This window comes from Dromiciops gliroides, chromosome 1 (assembly GCF_019393635.1).
Source record: "Dromiciops gliroides isolate mDroGli1 chromosome 1, mDroGli1.pri, whole genome shotgun sequence".
Classification (NCBI taxonomy): Eukaryota; Metazoa; Chordata; class Mammalia; order Microbiotheria; family Microbiotheriidae; genus Dromiciops; species Dromiciops gliroides.
This window is the reverse complement of record NC_057861.1, coordinates 54,123,882-54,140,355: the sequence shown is the minus strand read 5'-3', so window position 1 is coordinate 54,140,355 and position 16,474 is coordinate 54,123,882. Positions and strand designations below refer to the sequence as shown.

Here is a 16,474-nt window from a genome sequence, read left to right as displayed (position 1 = left end):
TTGCCATAATATCCAAAATTTTTAAAGCTTACAGGTAATCTAGTCAATTGGAGACAGCTAGATGATCCATTGGATAGAACACCAGTCCTGTAGTCAGAAGACTTGAGCTCAAAACCAGTCTCAGACTCTCCCTAGCCCAAGTGATCTTGGGCAAGTCACTTAACCTCTGCTTTCCTTAACCAATTGGAGGAAATGGCAAACCACTTCATTATCTTTGCCAAGAAAGCCCCACATGGGGAGGGCCCAACAAAAATCTAATCCATGACCTTCTTTTAAAGATGATTAAATTGAGGATTAGAGAAACTGAATTAACTTGAAAAGTCATGCAGGTAGACCAATGATGTAAATCCTGATTTTGAGGAGCTGGGAATTGGCTAGATTTGTGTGGAATTAAGACAGGAATATGAGAAAGAACCCTAAATTTGAAGTGTGTTATCTGGCACTTCTACCTGGCTACCCCAACCTTATCATAACTTACCATAGGAGTTCCTCCCCACTGCCTCAAGACACAAAAATACTTTCAACCAGACAATTACAGAATCTTTGTAATAGATGTCTGTTTGTTTGGTTTTTTGTGGGGCAATGAGGGTTAAGTGACTTGCCCAGGGTCACAAAGCTAGTGTCAAGTGTCTGAGGCCGATTTTGAACTCAGGTCCTCCTGAATCCAGGGCCAATGCTTTATCCACTGAACCATCTAGCTGCCCCCTATAATAGATGTCTGTAGATGTCTGAACATTATTTTACTTTGAAACAATGAAGAACTACAATTTAAAACATCTCCAACAAAATGAAAAACATTTACTAGAGAACCAGCAGGATCAAATTCAGAAAATTCTACCTAGGTAGCACAAATCATGGACAGGAAGACACCCTCTAGTCTTTATCTTTCTCCTTCCTCAAGGTTAGCTCAGGAAGGATGGAATGCCCACAAGCTTTTGGAACAGGTGTCAAGACCAGACTATACTGCAGCAAACCAGAAGGTGGTGCACTCCTCAAGGAAATTGTTGGGTTGGTTCAGTCATGACCTTATTTGGGGCTTTCCTGGCAAGATACTGGAGTGGTTTGCCATTTCATTCTCCAGTTCATTTTACAAATGAGGAAACTAAGGCAAAATGGGTTAAGTGACTTGCCCAGGACAATATAGCTAGTAGATGTGAGGCCAGATTTGAAGTCAGGAACTCTCCACTCAAGGGACTGTGCCACCCAGCTCGCCCTCACTTTCAAAGGAAAAGCATATAGTAAGTATATGACAGAACTTTCAAGTACATTTGTTTCTATGTCCGAAGCATTTCCTTAGGAAGGGCTATGCTACCTACTGGGTGATACTGAAAAACCACAAGGACTTAAGTGGACACTTCAGGAAGAACAAGATATACTTGCCACTGCTTGGACACTTGTCCTCTCCACAGGAGCTGGCAGTCTGAACAATGGAAATCCTACCTGCTTATCTATCTATGGTTTTTGTAAACACCCTCCAGAGCCATAGGACAATTGGAAATAAAGAAAACCCTCTACCTGGTCATCATGGTTTTCACTGTGGAACCAATGTGATATTATTTCAATCACAGCTTATTTTAAGGGTTTTATTCCCTTTTAAAATTAGAGGCAGAGGGGCAGCTAGATGGCACAGTGGATAAAGCACTGGTGCCACTTGGATTCAGGAGGACCTGAGTTCAAATCCGGCCTCAAACACTTGACACATACTAGCTAGTGTGACCCTGGACGAGTCACTTAACCCTCATTGCCCTGCAAAATGAATGAATGAAATTAATTGTAAGGGATGGCTGGAGGGAGGGATACAGTGTGAAATCACTAAAACCAGGTTCCCGCCTTGATGATGCAGGCTTCCTGGCCAGCCACTCTTTCTAATACCAGCTACACCTCCACTCATTCCCTTCACTTCACTGAAACACTCCTTGCTCTCCATTACCACTTCAAAGTTCTATTCCCATTTCCATCACTCAGGAAACAATTTCTGGGAGGTCCATACAATGCACATCTTCCACATAATCAAAATCCTCATAAAGTCTGCAGACTGCTACAACACTCCCCAAAGGCCCCGCTTCCTCAAAGCTTTCGCTACATGGCTCACAATTTAATCTCCTCTAACATACTGCCTCCCTCAAAACACACAAACCACTAAGTTCTTTAACCTGCTCACTGCCTATGACTCTGTATTGTGGAGTTGAACTGGTTCACCAGAGGGTGGAGAGAGGAGAGAGGAAAGAGCAATGGTGATGGCCTGTGAGAGAGCTGAGGGCACAGTGTGGATAAAGAGTCAATTATGGTCTGGAAGGCAGAGAGAGAAATGGAAGGAAATATATAGTACAAAATTCCCCTGACTCATTCTTGGGATAATTGTCACTGAGAGCTCATTATGGTTACGGTTAATGTAAACAGAATTTGTACTGCCCCTTCTCTGTGGTAGTCTTGTCTCTAAGGAAGGGAGAACACTTAATGTGTTATATTTGATGATTTGCTCAGGAGAGCTCCAAAGAGTAGGACTAGAAGACGACAAGGGGAGCATAGACTGGGAGAGAAGTTTTGCTCCTTAGGCGATCCTACTATACCTGCCCTATCGACTCACTCTCCTGCTCTCCACGGAGTCTCTTCCAGGTCTTATCACGCCCTGTACTTCTCACCTGAAAACCCTGGTGATGCCTCTTCTGCTACCGTCACCTCCTTCATCCCTCTCCCATATAAGGAGGTGGCTTTATTCCTCCCCAAGGCTAACCCCTCCACCTGCACAAGCAGTCCCACTGTCCCATCCAACTCCTCCACCAGACTTGTCCCCTCTGTCATCCATACTCTAGCCTTTGTTTTTTCTCCCTTTCTCCCCTTTCTCTCTCTCTCTCTCTCTCTCTCTCTCTCTCTCTCTCTCTCTCACCACCTTTTAGACATCTCAAACTGAATATCCAATACACTCCTTAAACTCAGCTCATTATCTTTCCATTGAAACCGTCCCCTCATCCCACACTTCCCTGTTTTTCTCCAGGACACCCCCATCCTCCCATTCCCCCAGGCTCACAACCTGGCTCTCGCTCACTTCTGCCCCCTACCCCATGCCCAAGCTATTGCCACAAGGCCTGTCAATTTCACCTTCTCCCCTTGTGCACTGCGCCACTACCGTAGGGCTGGTCCTCATCGCTTCATACCTGGATTACTCCAACAACATGTGGGTAGGTAGGTAGGTAGGGTCTGCTTGTCTCAAGTCTCTCCCCACTCCATTCTATCCATCATTCGGCTGCCAATCTAAAGTACCAGTCCTCTCATTATCCTATTCAATATACTTTAATGGCTCCTTATTGCCTTTAGGATCAAGTACAAAATGGTGTTTGGGAATTCAAAGCCCTTCATAGCCTAGCCTTTTCCTACCTTTCCAGTACTCCCCAATCCAGAAATCCCAATGCTTTATGTGCTCTTTGATCTAAGACACTGGCTCACGGCTATTCCATGAATCACTCAGTTCTGGCCATTTTCTCTGGCTATCCCCCACAACTACAACGCTCTCCCTCTTCATCTCTGTGTCCTTCAAGGCCCAATTCTATGGGAAGACTTCCCATTTCCTTTTAATTCTAGTGCCTTCTCTCCACTATTTCCTACTTATCTTGTACACAGCTTTTGACACCTATCTGCTTAGAAATGTCTGATTGTGGGCAGGAAATGTCTTTTGCCATTCTTTGCAGGCCTAATGCTTAGTACACTGCAAGGTACATAGCAGTTATATTTTAAAAATGCTAACTGACCAACTGACAAGAAATGTAAAGTAATATAAAAACAAGGAATTTATTAATTAACATTTTAAAAATCAAACATTTTTTTAAAATTTAATTTGAACCCCCCTCAGAAAAACATAAAAGGATAAGAATTCAAGTTTACTGTGTCCCCTGCCACCAAAAAAAAAGATCCCCAAACAACCAAAAACCAAACCTTCCAAATCAGTATGGTAACTTACTGTGTATTCTGCATGTTTCTTCCCATACCATTTCATCCATTTTCTAAATTCTCTGTCCATTGTCTAAAAGAGGAAAAGAAACAGTTCAGGATAAAATACTGCATTCCCAGGTAAATTAGGCAAAGAAGCAACCCCAATGAATATTTTACAAAACTTGCCCTTTTTTACCCACAATCTCGCCCTCCCCATTAAAAAGGATAAGACTAAGATTGATTCTTTCCACGTTTCAATGCTTTGCCATAACAAAGGACTGTTGGTCAAGATGAGAAAGGGGTTAAAAATATACTCAGTAGCAAGTCTCTATTATGACCAATCCCCCCCCCCACAGACACACACACACACACACAGTCCTCTCCAATCAGAAGCTGAATCTCTCAAGGCTATGACAACAAAGACAGTATAATAAGAAATCTCTACCTCCCACACAATGCATTTCATCTATGTGTGCAAAGACTAAGCTCCTAGAGGCCTGCAGCACTGTTTCCACAACTGTATCCCCCCGAGCACCTGGAACAGACTCTGACACTAGTTGGTGCCTCCACCCTCTTACCTCCTGTGCAGGATCACTCTTTATTCCCAGCCTCTTCTTGGACCTTGCTGTCCTTTACTTCTCTGACGCACAACACTACAGACAACCTCTTCCTCCTCCCAGATTTATTCAAGAAATTGTTCTATCGTGTCTCACACCCTGCAGGGCGTCCTTGACTCTTGCTCATCCCCACTCAATCCCATCCGATCTGCTGGCATTTAAACTGCTTTACAAGCTGGCTCTAGCCTATCTTCCCCCTCCCTCTTCCTTGTTATTCCTCATGTACCCCTCCTATCTTCTGTCACTAGCTGTGCTCTCTCTCTTCACCTCTGCTTCTTGGAACCCCTACTCAAAGTGACCTGTCTCTGCGGACTATATCTTAAAATTAATAACTGACGGCACTGAGAGGATCATTAACTTGTTCAAGGTCACGAAGCAGGCCATGTTAGGCTTTACATGGCAAGACATGAATCAAGATCTCTTCTCTATCCGCTACATCTTGCTGTTGATAAACCATGTGTCTTGCACATGTAAGCATTGACTGAACCTAGAAAACCATCCTTTTATCTCAGAACTTTGGATCTGCTGCCCCAACAAACCTTTTAGGAAGAGTTCTTAAACAAAATGGTTTGAATCTTTCTTCTTTTTATACACTAGGACAGCCCCCAAAGGACTTCACAACTCAGTCCTTAGAGTACACTCAAGGACAAGAAATCTATGGTCCAAAGTCACACAGCTGGCCTTCCTGACTCCATGCCTAGTAATCTATCGTCTGAGCCATCTCAGTGCCCCAGAATGAGAATTCTAAGAGCTAGTCCAACCGTCTTGGTTTGCCTTGTTTGCCCACTTACACTGGCCACCAGGAGAACAAAGAGATTAAATTCAGGGCAATTCTCTAACAAGCAGATCTGGGAACAACAACTTGCTGTATCACCCCACAGCAAAAAAAAATACAGTTAAGTCCATCACAGATTTCCAACACAGAAGGAATTTTTCTCACCTCAGCATACTTCGCTGGGATGTCTGCTTTCTCCACACCATAATGATGTTTGCAGTTTGTGGCTGCAGCAACTTGCAAAACCACCTGCCCCACTCCTTCAGAGAGAGAGAAAGATTAGTTACAACAACTTCCATTGGGAAGTTCAGAGGAGACCCTCCACAATTTTTATAGCTTATCAGAAAGGGGAAAACAATAAAAAAACATTATAATCAATCTGAACCCTGTGGGAGCTGAAAAGATATTTAGCAGAAACTGTGACTGGTAAAGGAATCTGATTAATACTAAAGGTATATTTCCACTGATTTTGAAATGAGTCAACCCAACATAGTACACTCCATATAGGGATAGGTACTATTCAAAACATTCCTTAAATAAAGAATAACTTAACTGAAAGAATGTTCAGTGTCCATGACTAGGATGTGTCAATATAATAAAAACATCAATATTCAAGTTAATTCACAGACAAGTGACTTGCTACACCAAAATAGTAAATGTATACTCCACAGAGCTAGACAAAATTAATTTCAATTGAAGGAAAAATAGATCTAGATTAATGAGAAATGCAGGAAGAGCACTTCCAGACTTCAAGAGATATTATTCAACAGAAATCATCAAGGATCAGAAACAACTGTACCTTAAGTGTCAGATAAATATAAAACATCAATTCCCTATTTAACAAGAGCTTCTTATGGGGAGAGCTGGAAACAACTCAGGCAGAGATGGGGCAGGCAGAGAAGAGGCCTGGACCCATAGACTAAGCCAGGACTTCTTAAAATTGTTTTCTACCTCGACCCCTTTTTACCCGAGAATTTTGTGTGACCACAGGTATGCAGGTATATAAAATAGGTATATATAACCTTTTACTGTTGCCAAATTTTTCACAAACCCCACATTCAATTATGTAACCCCATATGGGTTATTTTTCGATCAGTTTAAGAAGCTAGGGTCTAGTCCATATTTCATTATACATTCAAAATGGTGACCAAACCATGAAAGATCACAACATTAAAAAAGCAAAAGAGAGACAAAAAGGGGGGGGGGGGGAGGGGGGAGAGAAGAGAGAGACCACACCATGTGAATGGCATGAATTATTCAACAAGGAAGAAAGGCAGTTACCAAAGGAAAAAAAAAAGCCCATTTTTTTTTTCATGATACTGAAAAGCTTTTGCATAAACAGAAGTAATGCAAATAGGATAAACAGTAGAAGTAATCAACTGAGGGTGGAAAATTCTAAACCTAAATCAGGAAGCATGGCATGAAGATATGAAGACACATATGGGGGTCTAGGCAAATCATTTAACCTCAGAAGGCCCCAGACCACTCCCTGAGGTTGTAAATTGCAAAGAACATAGTAAACTACTTTCAGAGGAGATTATCCCTCAGGAAGTTCCATACAGTAATGATACAATGAGTAAAATCCCTATAATTTTAACCAAATGATATATAGATGCTACACTTATCAAAACAGGAGAGGAAACAACCTGGGAAGGCTTGCTAACAAACTGGATGACAAATCTGGGTCCACAAAGAAGAACAATTGAACAGTCCCCATCCTATAAAAAAGACAGGTAGACCACTGATAGAAATTCATTCCCCAAAAAGGGAGAGGTCAAAGGATAAGAATAAACACGATCATTTACATGAAAGAACCCTCCAAATTACTAGTAAGGAGAACACAAATTAAAATAACCCTATGGTTCACCTCACACACAAAACTGAACTGGTAAAGATGACAAAAGATGGGATGACAATGTTGAATAAACTACAAAGAAAGGCAAACTAGTGAATAGTCTGAAACTGAGTTGGTCCAAACAACTGGGAAGCAATTTGTGAATATGCTACAAAGGGTGAGAGAAGTGTTCATCCCCAGAGACTCCACTGTGAGGTATACATCCCAAAGGGACTGCTTACATGAAGATGCACCAAATTGTCTATAAAGCAGCATTTGTCAGGGCAGCAAAGAACTGGAAACCATGTATATGCTCAGGCAATGCAAAAAGAAAAAAAAAAGAATTTTTTTTAAACCTATACTTTGTGGTAAATAAAAGTAAATAAAATAAATGCTGGGGGATAGCTAAACAAATTATGGTGCAAGAGAGTAATGGAAGATTAGTGTGCTGTAAGAAATAATGGATATGGGGCAGCTAGATGGCGTAGTGGATAGAGCACCGGCCCTGGAGTCAGGAGTACCTGAGTTCAAATCTGGCCTCATACACTTAACACTTACTAGCTGTGTGACCCTGGGAAAGTCACTTAACCCCAATTGCCTCACTAAAAAAAAAAAAAAGGATGATGAATACAAAGAAGCATGAGAAGTTTCACATGAACAGATGCAGAAGTAAGCAGAGCCAAGAAAAAATTCTATAGAATGACCATAAAATATGTAGAAACAACAATGCTGAGAAATTCAAATGGCACCCAAGAAGAGCCAGGAGAAGGATCCATCCCCAATTCAAGTAATTTGAAGAGATTGAGGATCATGGCTTTCTGATAATGTATAAAACTTTTCTGATCTACAACAAGCTTTTTGGTGTTCACTTTCCTGGTTATTTTCTTCCTCTTTTTAAAATTCTTTATTATAAAGGAATGGTACACTAGAAAGAAGATGAAGTGAAGGTACAGTGGGAAATGTAGGTGATAAAAATCTAAATGTTGAAATTTTAATTATATACGTATGTATATACAGAAGCAAATACCACATAGGCCTCACCATAAGGTTGAAAGACAAAGCTGGTGATTTTCAGTTCCTAAAAGGTCCCCCAAAAACTTAAATACTATGAAAATATTTCATGTTGTTGAAATAAACAAAAGTTAATGTCAGCATACAAGACCTGAATTATGTTCAAGTTGACTATTAATTATCAATCAGAATCAGGTCTGAAACCCATTCAGATTGAGATTGGGTAGAGTTTTTAAATGAAGCAGAGGAAAAAAAGTGCCATGCATCAGATCAAAATATATTAGAAAGCTGAAATATTTGTTAATGGCTTCAATATGCAATGTTACTGAGGTTTTATGACCCATATGTTATCAGTTCATTAAAAAAAATTATTGGGTCAAAGGCAAAATTTGGCTGCTCCTCACACATCTTATCTGAATCACATCAAGAATATTCTAAAAGAATTCATGCCAAACTTCTCCTTATGCTCACAAGCCAAAATCTTTTTTGAAATAATCCTCTCCGTAGCACTATAATTATATTCCCTTTTAGACAGTATGTGCCAGAGTGTGATGGCAGACTGAACTATTTTAGTATTTTCTCCTAAGATTTTACTTCTTGCAAACGCACTAATGCATTGAATAGCATTAATAAAATAGGCACAGAAACTGCTCTACATACACAACAGACAGAAAAGCAGTTAGCTAAAATTACTGTGTAAATACTGTTGCTAAGGCAAAGCCTTAGACTCAGTCTAGTCCTAGCCCTGCCAATAACCACCTCTGGGACTTTGGATAAGACCTCCTAATCAGAATTTCAATTTTTCCATCTATCAAATGGGACTAAATGATCTCTATCCGAGCCTCAACAACTCTGGAAGAATTACTCTACAGAAAGACAACAAGTTCAAAGGAAAATTGGAGGGAAGGGGTGTTAAAATGAAGAGAATGGACTACATGAGTTCTGGGGTCCCTTAGAGATCTATAATTCTCTGACAGCTCTAAAAGTGTCCAAAGTTTTCCAGTGTTCTCTGTTAAACTTCATTCCGCCTACCTAGAACTTCTCTTAAATTAGACTGGTTTTAGATGACCTTTCCTTTTCAGTTCTTGACTATGGTCTATAATAGCTGCAATGTGCCACCCCAGAAATGACCATGATTGTGGAGCAAGGAATCATCCCTGTACATGTGCATGAAATAAATTCAAGTTATTGTCCTGCCAATCAAAGGTAACACCATCCAGTGCGTATCCAACCCGCATCTCAGGCGTGTAACCGCTGCAGTTACATGGTCACTATATTTGTACTGTCTTATCTTCATTTTATTCCCCTAAATCCCAAGTAGCATAAACTCAGCCTCCGACTCCTCACCTAATCCCAAAACTTGGGCTTTACCAAAATAAAAATCATTAAATATCAACACCAAGAACAATCCAGCAAAGTGAGCAAAACCTATAAAATGTATACGACTATAAAGGAAAGGTGAGAGAGTAAACAGTCATGACTTCAGAGAGCCACGTGTGAAGAAGCCTCTAAATAGAAAACAAAGAATATATACAAATATAGTCAGCGTGTTCGTTTTTTGCTCCATCACACTCAGTGGTCCCAAGATATGCAAAGCAACAGTAATTAACAGGCTGGAAGAACTGGGATAACCCCTCTGACGCTTCTTAGCCTGCACAAACATAAGCGAGTCATTTAACATCTCTGAGCCTCAGTTGCCTCATTTGTAAAATGAGGGAGACTGAACTGGGATGGCCCATCTGTAAGCCTAAGCCAATCAAGAGAGGGTGCATAGTGGGGAAGATGGGGAATTAACAGGAATTAACGAAGCACTATAATGAGTCAGGAAAGAGCAAGAAAAAGAACACTAGAAGTGGAGTTAGAACCTGACCTCAGGCAAGTCAACTCCTGTGGGCCTCAGTTTCCTCATTTGTAATTGCAGGGTCAGGATGGGGAAGTGGGCTAAATTTCTTGAGTTCTTTGGAACTCTGACCCTACAATCCTAGTAATCATCATCGTATTTATTACTTGACATGCCCAACCAAAGGCAATATTGCCACCAAATAAGGGCTTATCTCCTACAAATACGCAGATATTTCAATTTACATTTCTATGAAATAATAATAATATTAAAGTAAAAGTTTAGTACACTGAATATTACTGATCTATACTGTCAAATTAGAAATATATTCCTATGATCCAGCCAGGAGATGTGCATAAAAAAAATCTATCTCAAGAAAGGAAATGAATTGGGAATGGGCTAGCCATTTCACTGCCTGAAAAAAATGCAAACAGCTGGGGGGTTAGGGCTTTAAAAAGTGTCATTTGGAAGAATGAAATGGTAAAAGTATCTTCATTGCTAGTATTTTAAGATACCTTTTCACAGGATTATGTCGCACACCAGGTTACATGCATAGTGGGGTACCAGATAACTGAAAAAAGACTTAACAAGAAGGGTCCAAGGAAAAATAAAACTAATCTCTCCACTACTAAATAAATTCCATTAAAAGCGCTGCCTTTATTTGCAATGATAGTTATAGCCATCTAGACTTGCTCTATCCTAACATGCATATAAAGGAAAAGCAAATCTCTATGTAGGGATAGATCTGCCTTTTGCTCAAAGACCATTACTAGAGATGCACGCCCTACCCTTGCCCCAGATTCTTTTAGATCAAATCTCAGGGGGTTCAAAACTTCAGCTGTTCTAAAAAGTTCTTGTTTTAGAACAAGGAAAAGGAATCCTAGATAAAGGTCCAAAAGTTAGGGTTGTTAGCAAGGAAGTAAGTGAACATCCAATAACACCAAGAAGACTTTGTATTCCCAACACTTGGCACAATATGTGGGGCATGTTTGTTGAGGAACCAAGACTTTCTCCAGTGTAACTTCCTTTTTAGCCCTCAGGCCCCACCCTCAGTTTCTGTGGCCATCAGGGTGGCCGTCTGGGTCACGGCTGTGGTCAGCTTAGTGTGCTGCTCCCACTAGCATCCTAGGACTTCCATTATGCTTTACTAGTCCATGAAACTTATCCCCTGGGCATAATTAGTCTGTCACATTCCACATTTTTTGGATAACATGGAATCACCAAACATTTAATAATACATACTCACCACTGCCCAAATCAACAAACAAATCATCCTCGGTCATTTTAATCTCATCAATCATTTGGGCAACTAAGTCGAATGAAGTTTCTCCATACACCTCTGGAGAAAAGGGCTCATAGTTGTTGAGTTTCTCTGGATCTGTGACTGAGTGGTTATATACTTGCTGCAAGATATGTCGAAGAAGCCCATTGGATGGCCGAGTGTTCAATTTCATGGGCTGGGTTGTTCCTTTCCACTAAAAGGAATTGGAGGGAAAGGAATAGTAGAAAAACAATGACAAAAAAATTGGGTCAAGTCATAAGTAATAATTCACATTCAAATCCTTTTTCCTAAAGGTAAAAGTTGGACACTTAAAATATCCCTAGAATGGGATACATGAAAGAGCCTCTCTCAATTTTTAGTTGTAAAAAAACTACAACAGTAGGGGCAGCGAGGTGGCACAGTAGCTAGAGCACCAGCCCTGGAGTCAGGAGGACCTGAGTTCAAATCCAGCCTCAGACACTTAACACTTACTAGCTGAGTTGCTTCACAAAAAAACAAACAACAACAAAAAAAACTATAGCAGAATCAGTCAGAAATGGCTTTAAATCCTTCAAAAAGTCCCATTTACTCAATGGCTTGTGGGCCACAGAATCTTATCTATCCACTGCCCCCAACTAACCAAGAAAGGAACCTTGGAGGTCTTGAAGTCCAATGCACACTTATTTTAAAGACAAAGAACTGAGGCTCAGTGGGGTTAAGTAGTATGTCCAAGGTCCTTCATATGTCAGTGGCAGCAGTGAAACCACCCACACAGGGCATCTCACTCCTAATCCAGCATCCTCTCCAATGTGAAATATCATCTTCTATTCCAAACAAAATAAGATGATAAGAAGTAGGACTCTAAGGTGACTCAGAAACAATGTAAAAAAGGAAAAAGAGGCCATGAAAATGAGTAAGAACTTGAATTCAAAGCCGCATTGAACTCCAAGGTCGCTATTTTTTCCATTGTACCACAATGATTCTAATCACATCAGTTAATCTATCCACATTTCAGATTTCTCAAGGGTGAAATCCTACTGCCCACTCATGATGATTTTTTTTTACTAATATAGTACCAAATGCCATGCTTAGGCTAGTCTTTCAAAGCTTTTATTTAAGCATAAGACAAGCTTTTAAAAAAAGAGAACATGCAGATGACTAGTTACTAGGTTATGAATTCAATAATAAATGCAATTTCTGAGACATTGAATGATATACTGGATTTCTCAAATTATCCCCCCCCAAATTAAGTTACTTCCTTTCCTAACCTCTCCCCACTTGCCTTCCACACACACCCATTTCAGATCTATTTTCCTAACTGGTTCTTAATTATATCAACTTTAAAATTCACCTGCTCTACTACTATAAGTAATGTCAAGTATTTCATGATGGGAGTATTGGCACAATCTAGGACAAAAAATTCCTGTGTATCCTGAGGCTCCCTTTTCTTTTTCCTCTACCTGTTAATTTCATCAGCTCAATTATCACCTCTATGCATATGATTCACAGATCTGTATATCTAGCCCTAGTCTCTCTGAACTACTACTTATCACACCAATAAGTCTACTGGACATTTCAAAACAGATGTCCTAGAAGCATCAAATTATACTAATTATCTTTCACCCAACAAGTAATTGTTAATTAAATGCCTCCATCCCAAAACCACTGTCAACCCCCAACTGTTCACTTTACCCTACAAATTCAACACCTCTCCTTTTTACAGTATCTCTTCTATGCCCCCCCTTCTCTCCACTCAAAAAAGCCAACACTACTTCAGACCCCTGCTACTTCTCATTGTCACTATATTGATGTTTTGCAACAACTGCCCCCTCATTGTGTTTCATAAACTTAAATTTGTATTTGTAGGAATGTACATGATATTAGAACAGTATCAAAGTTTTCAAAAGGCTGGTAAGATACAACAGTAGTAAAAACAATTCTCATCTATGGAAGCAGTTTTCCTCACAACAACAATACTTCCATAAAAAGTCATTCCTATTTACAAAGGAGGAAACTGAGGTCCAGACAATTAAGTGACTTGCTCGTGGAATCCCACAGACTTTCAAAAATCCAGGTCTCTAGATTCTAAGTCTAATCTCCCTATTCAATGTATTTAAATATTTTATTATGTATTACTTATGCAAATAAGCAAATTCTTAGTACAATCAGTCAAATACTTGCTGTCCCAAGTAGATACAGTACCCACAACAATTTACAAGGGCTCAAGTTAAGAAACTAGCATTTTCAAGGAGGCATAGAGTCAGGAGCGTGGTTGAAACATTCAGTTCTAATATTAATTAGTGAGAGGATGGATGCACACACACCGATTTCACCTCTATGAGCCCTGATTTCATCAGATGCAAAATAGGGACTGTTTATGCTGCCTCCATTATAAAAGTGAGAAAACATTAAAAGTGAAATCGATTCTAAATATCCTCTACAATGGCCCAACACATATAATTTCACTATATTCAAGTAATGACACTAGTGATTCCTAGATTAAAGGTACTAGCTTCTCCTAAGCATTTAAGGGACCTTTAACCTATATTCATGAACAAGTAGTTTGGAAGCTGGATGTTCTAATAAAATTTCTTTAAAAAAGTATCAGGGAGCCAAACTAGCTAGCTCATTCATTCCAGATGCAAAGACTAAAGACCTGGTGGCTAAACTTTACTAGTTAGGGGAGAGCAATTTAATTCTCCCCAACACTAGATCTTTAAGAGGTGAGTACTGTCAGTATCATCATTATTTATCCCAAAATGAATAAAAATAAGGATCTGGTTCAGAGAGCATATTAGGAAGGCATTCCAATGTAGATGAACTTGAAACTCCCAACTAGCACAAAACCAGGAGCAATACAAAGTCAATACTTACCAGTTGATGAATGCTATCAATGGCTCGGTTATACTTGTCACAGAGTCTCTGCATGCTTTCAAAGCTGAAAACAGTGAAGTTTCATCATCACTTAACAATTCAAAAGAAAGCATTAACAAAACCAGTAGCACCCAGGAAAGACACATAATAATCAGGGTTAGTAGATCCTATATGAATTATCCAGGCTTTTAGGCCATAAAAGAAAGAACAAAAATCTCAAGCTCATCGATTTTCAAAGATAAATCTTTCCTTCTCCCAACTTCTAGAAAGTAATGGAGTAGGTCCCCTTCAGTCAGACTTATTAATAAGCCCAAAATTTTTGTAGAGCACCTTAAATTTGATCTCTCTCTCATTATCTTTTCCAAGATAAAACTAGGAATCAAAAGGGTCTATGTGGATGGGGCTAGTAAAGTTCAATTCAATTCCGCATTCAGTCAAACACCTCCATGGAGTAAGCCACTCTGCCAGGCTCTGAAGATAGAAAAACAAAAGGAAACAGTTTTTCCTCAAGGAAAGTGTATTTTTCCAGGAGATACATCACATGTGTATCTAGTTAAGTGAATGACTGGGTGACTGGCCTGCAAATACAGCCACAGAGCAGACATCTCTATCTTCAGATTGATGGGCAATTCTGGTAAGGTGGGCTCAGGTTTTCTGTCAGGACCTTGGTCCTGGCTCACTTTTGGCCTTCCCATTATGAAGAATCTCTCTGATTTCCAGTAAATGGGTAAAAGATGCAATTTGGCAAAGAACCAATCCTGTTGATGAACAACAGCTGCGACCAAAGAGGTGGGCCCAAGCAAGCCCTCACCAGAAGGGACAGGCTGCTGTGTGGCTCATCGGAACTCTGGTTCCAGCTGCATCACTAAGACATAGGGATGCCCCTACATGAGGTGGCTTAGACTCAGACAAAGGATATCCAATCATGGGTAAGAAGAGCAGAGCCATTCCATCTGGGCTCCCAGAAAGACACTCATTTTTCCCAATTCCATTAAAGGAATTTCTATTAAATGCTTACTATGTGCCAAGACTGAGGCTCTAGCCTGGGGATACAAATACAAAAAATAAAACCAAGAAAATGACATGAGCCCTACCCATAAAGAGTTTACACTGTGCAGAGACAAATACAAACAGGAAATGTTCACAGCAGGTATTGCCCCCATTCTGAAGCTAATAAGAGGCCCAGAGAGCATAAGTGACACACTGCTAGGCACACCAAGTAAACGTCAGAAGTAGAGCAAGGCACCCCAGTCTCTTCAGATGACCATTCCTCTCAGAAGCCAACTGCCTTCTCTAGACCTCATAGAAAACTAGGCTTTGTCACCCTATAAATCAGTAGGGTGTGCAATCCTGCAGCCTTATCTCCCTATGAGGCTGAGCTCTATGAGCATAGATCCCACTTCCTCTTTTAACCTTGAACCTTGTCTGGCTCCTCATCACACTGCTCTTCATACATTTGTTGAATGAATTCATGAATGGCTGTCTCAGAAGAATTAGTAGAGTGTATGACTAGACTGCAGAAGAGCTGGGGAAGGGGCAGGATTTGCCTTGGCCAATTAGCTGTGAAACCATGAGCAAGTCACTTCATACCTCAAGGGCCTCTAAGACAACTCTCCAACTAAAAGGTACAGAAGAGGCCTAAAAAATACCAAGTTCAACAGGGGGATTGGCCCACACAAGAAAGCACAAGTCCTAGGCCCAGACCAAAAACAAATTCAACATAGGAGCCTTGCTAGGCAGAGAGCTCCCCTTCCCCAACACCTTTTCACTGATGCAGGAGGCAAGCCCCTTCAAAATTAACTGATTATTAGTGAGCTAGCTTTGGGAACTTTGACTCCTTCTCAAATGCAGAATGTCTTTTGGCTGTTTGTTGTGGGTAACAAATCTTATCTAAGAAATTCCATACAAGATTTTTTTAAACAATTCAACTGCTTCCCCTGTTATCAGGGGAAGACTCTTTGGGGTTTTTTTCTTTGTTTTTTACTCTGTGACAGTTTTCATTGAATATACAAATGCAGAATAACTCCACTGAGCTATTTAGGACCAATTTTTAAGTGCATTTTCACACACAAAACCTCATAATTAAATTTGACTTATCCCTTATTCCAGTATACTACTGAATTGCACCATTACTTCCAGGAGAGAAGACTCTCGTCTCCTTAAATTATTTTCTTAAATTGTAACCAAGGTAGGGCAGCTAAGTGGGCAGTGAATAAAGGACCCACTCTGGATTCAGGAGGACCCAAGTTCAAATCTGACCTCACACACTTGACACTTACGAGCTGTGTGACCCTGGGCTAGTCACTTAACCCTCATTGCCAAGCCAAAAAAAATA

General features: G+C 40.2%; 1 protein-coding gene across 1 annotated transcript in view; it reads right to left on the bottom strand.

The window, feature by feature from the left end:
* The window catches only part of DOT1L (DOT1 like histone lysine methyltransferase), a 118,563-nt gene that overhangs the window by 62,232 nt on the left and 39,857 nt on the right, over window positions 1-16,474 (bottom strand). Inside the window, 4 exon segments of the mRNA XM_043980640.1 lie at window positions 3,956-4,018; window positions 5,485-5,579; window positions 11,251-11,479; window positions 14,140-14,203. Coding sequence (XP_043836575.1) covers window positions 3,956-4,018; window positions 5,485-5,579; window positions 11,251-11,479; window positions 14,140-14,203 — 451 coding nt within the window.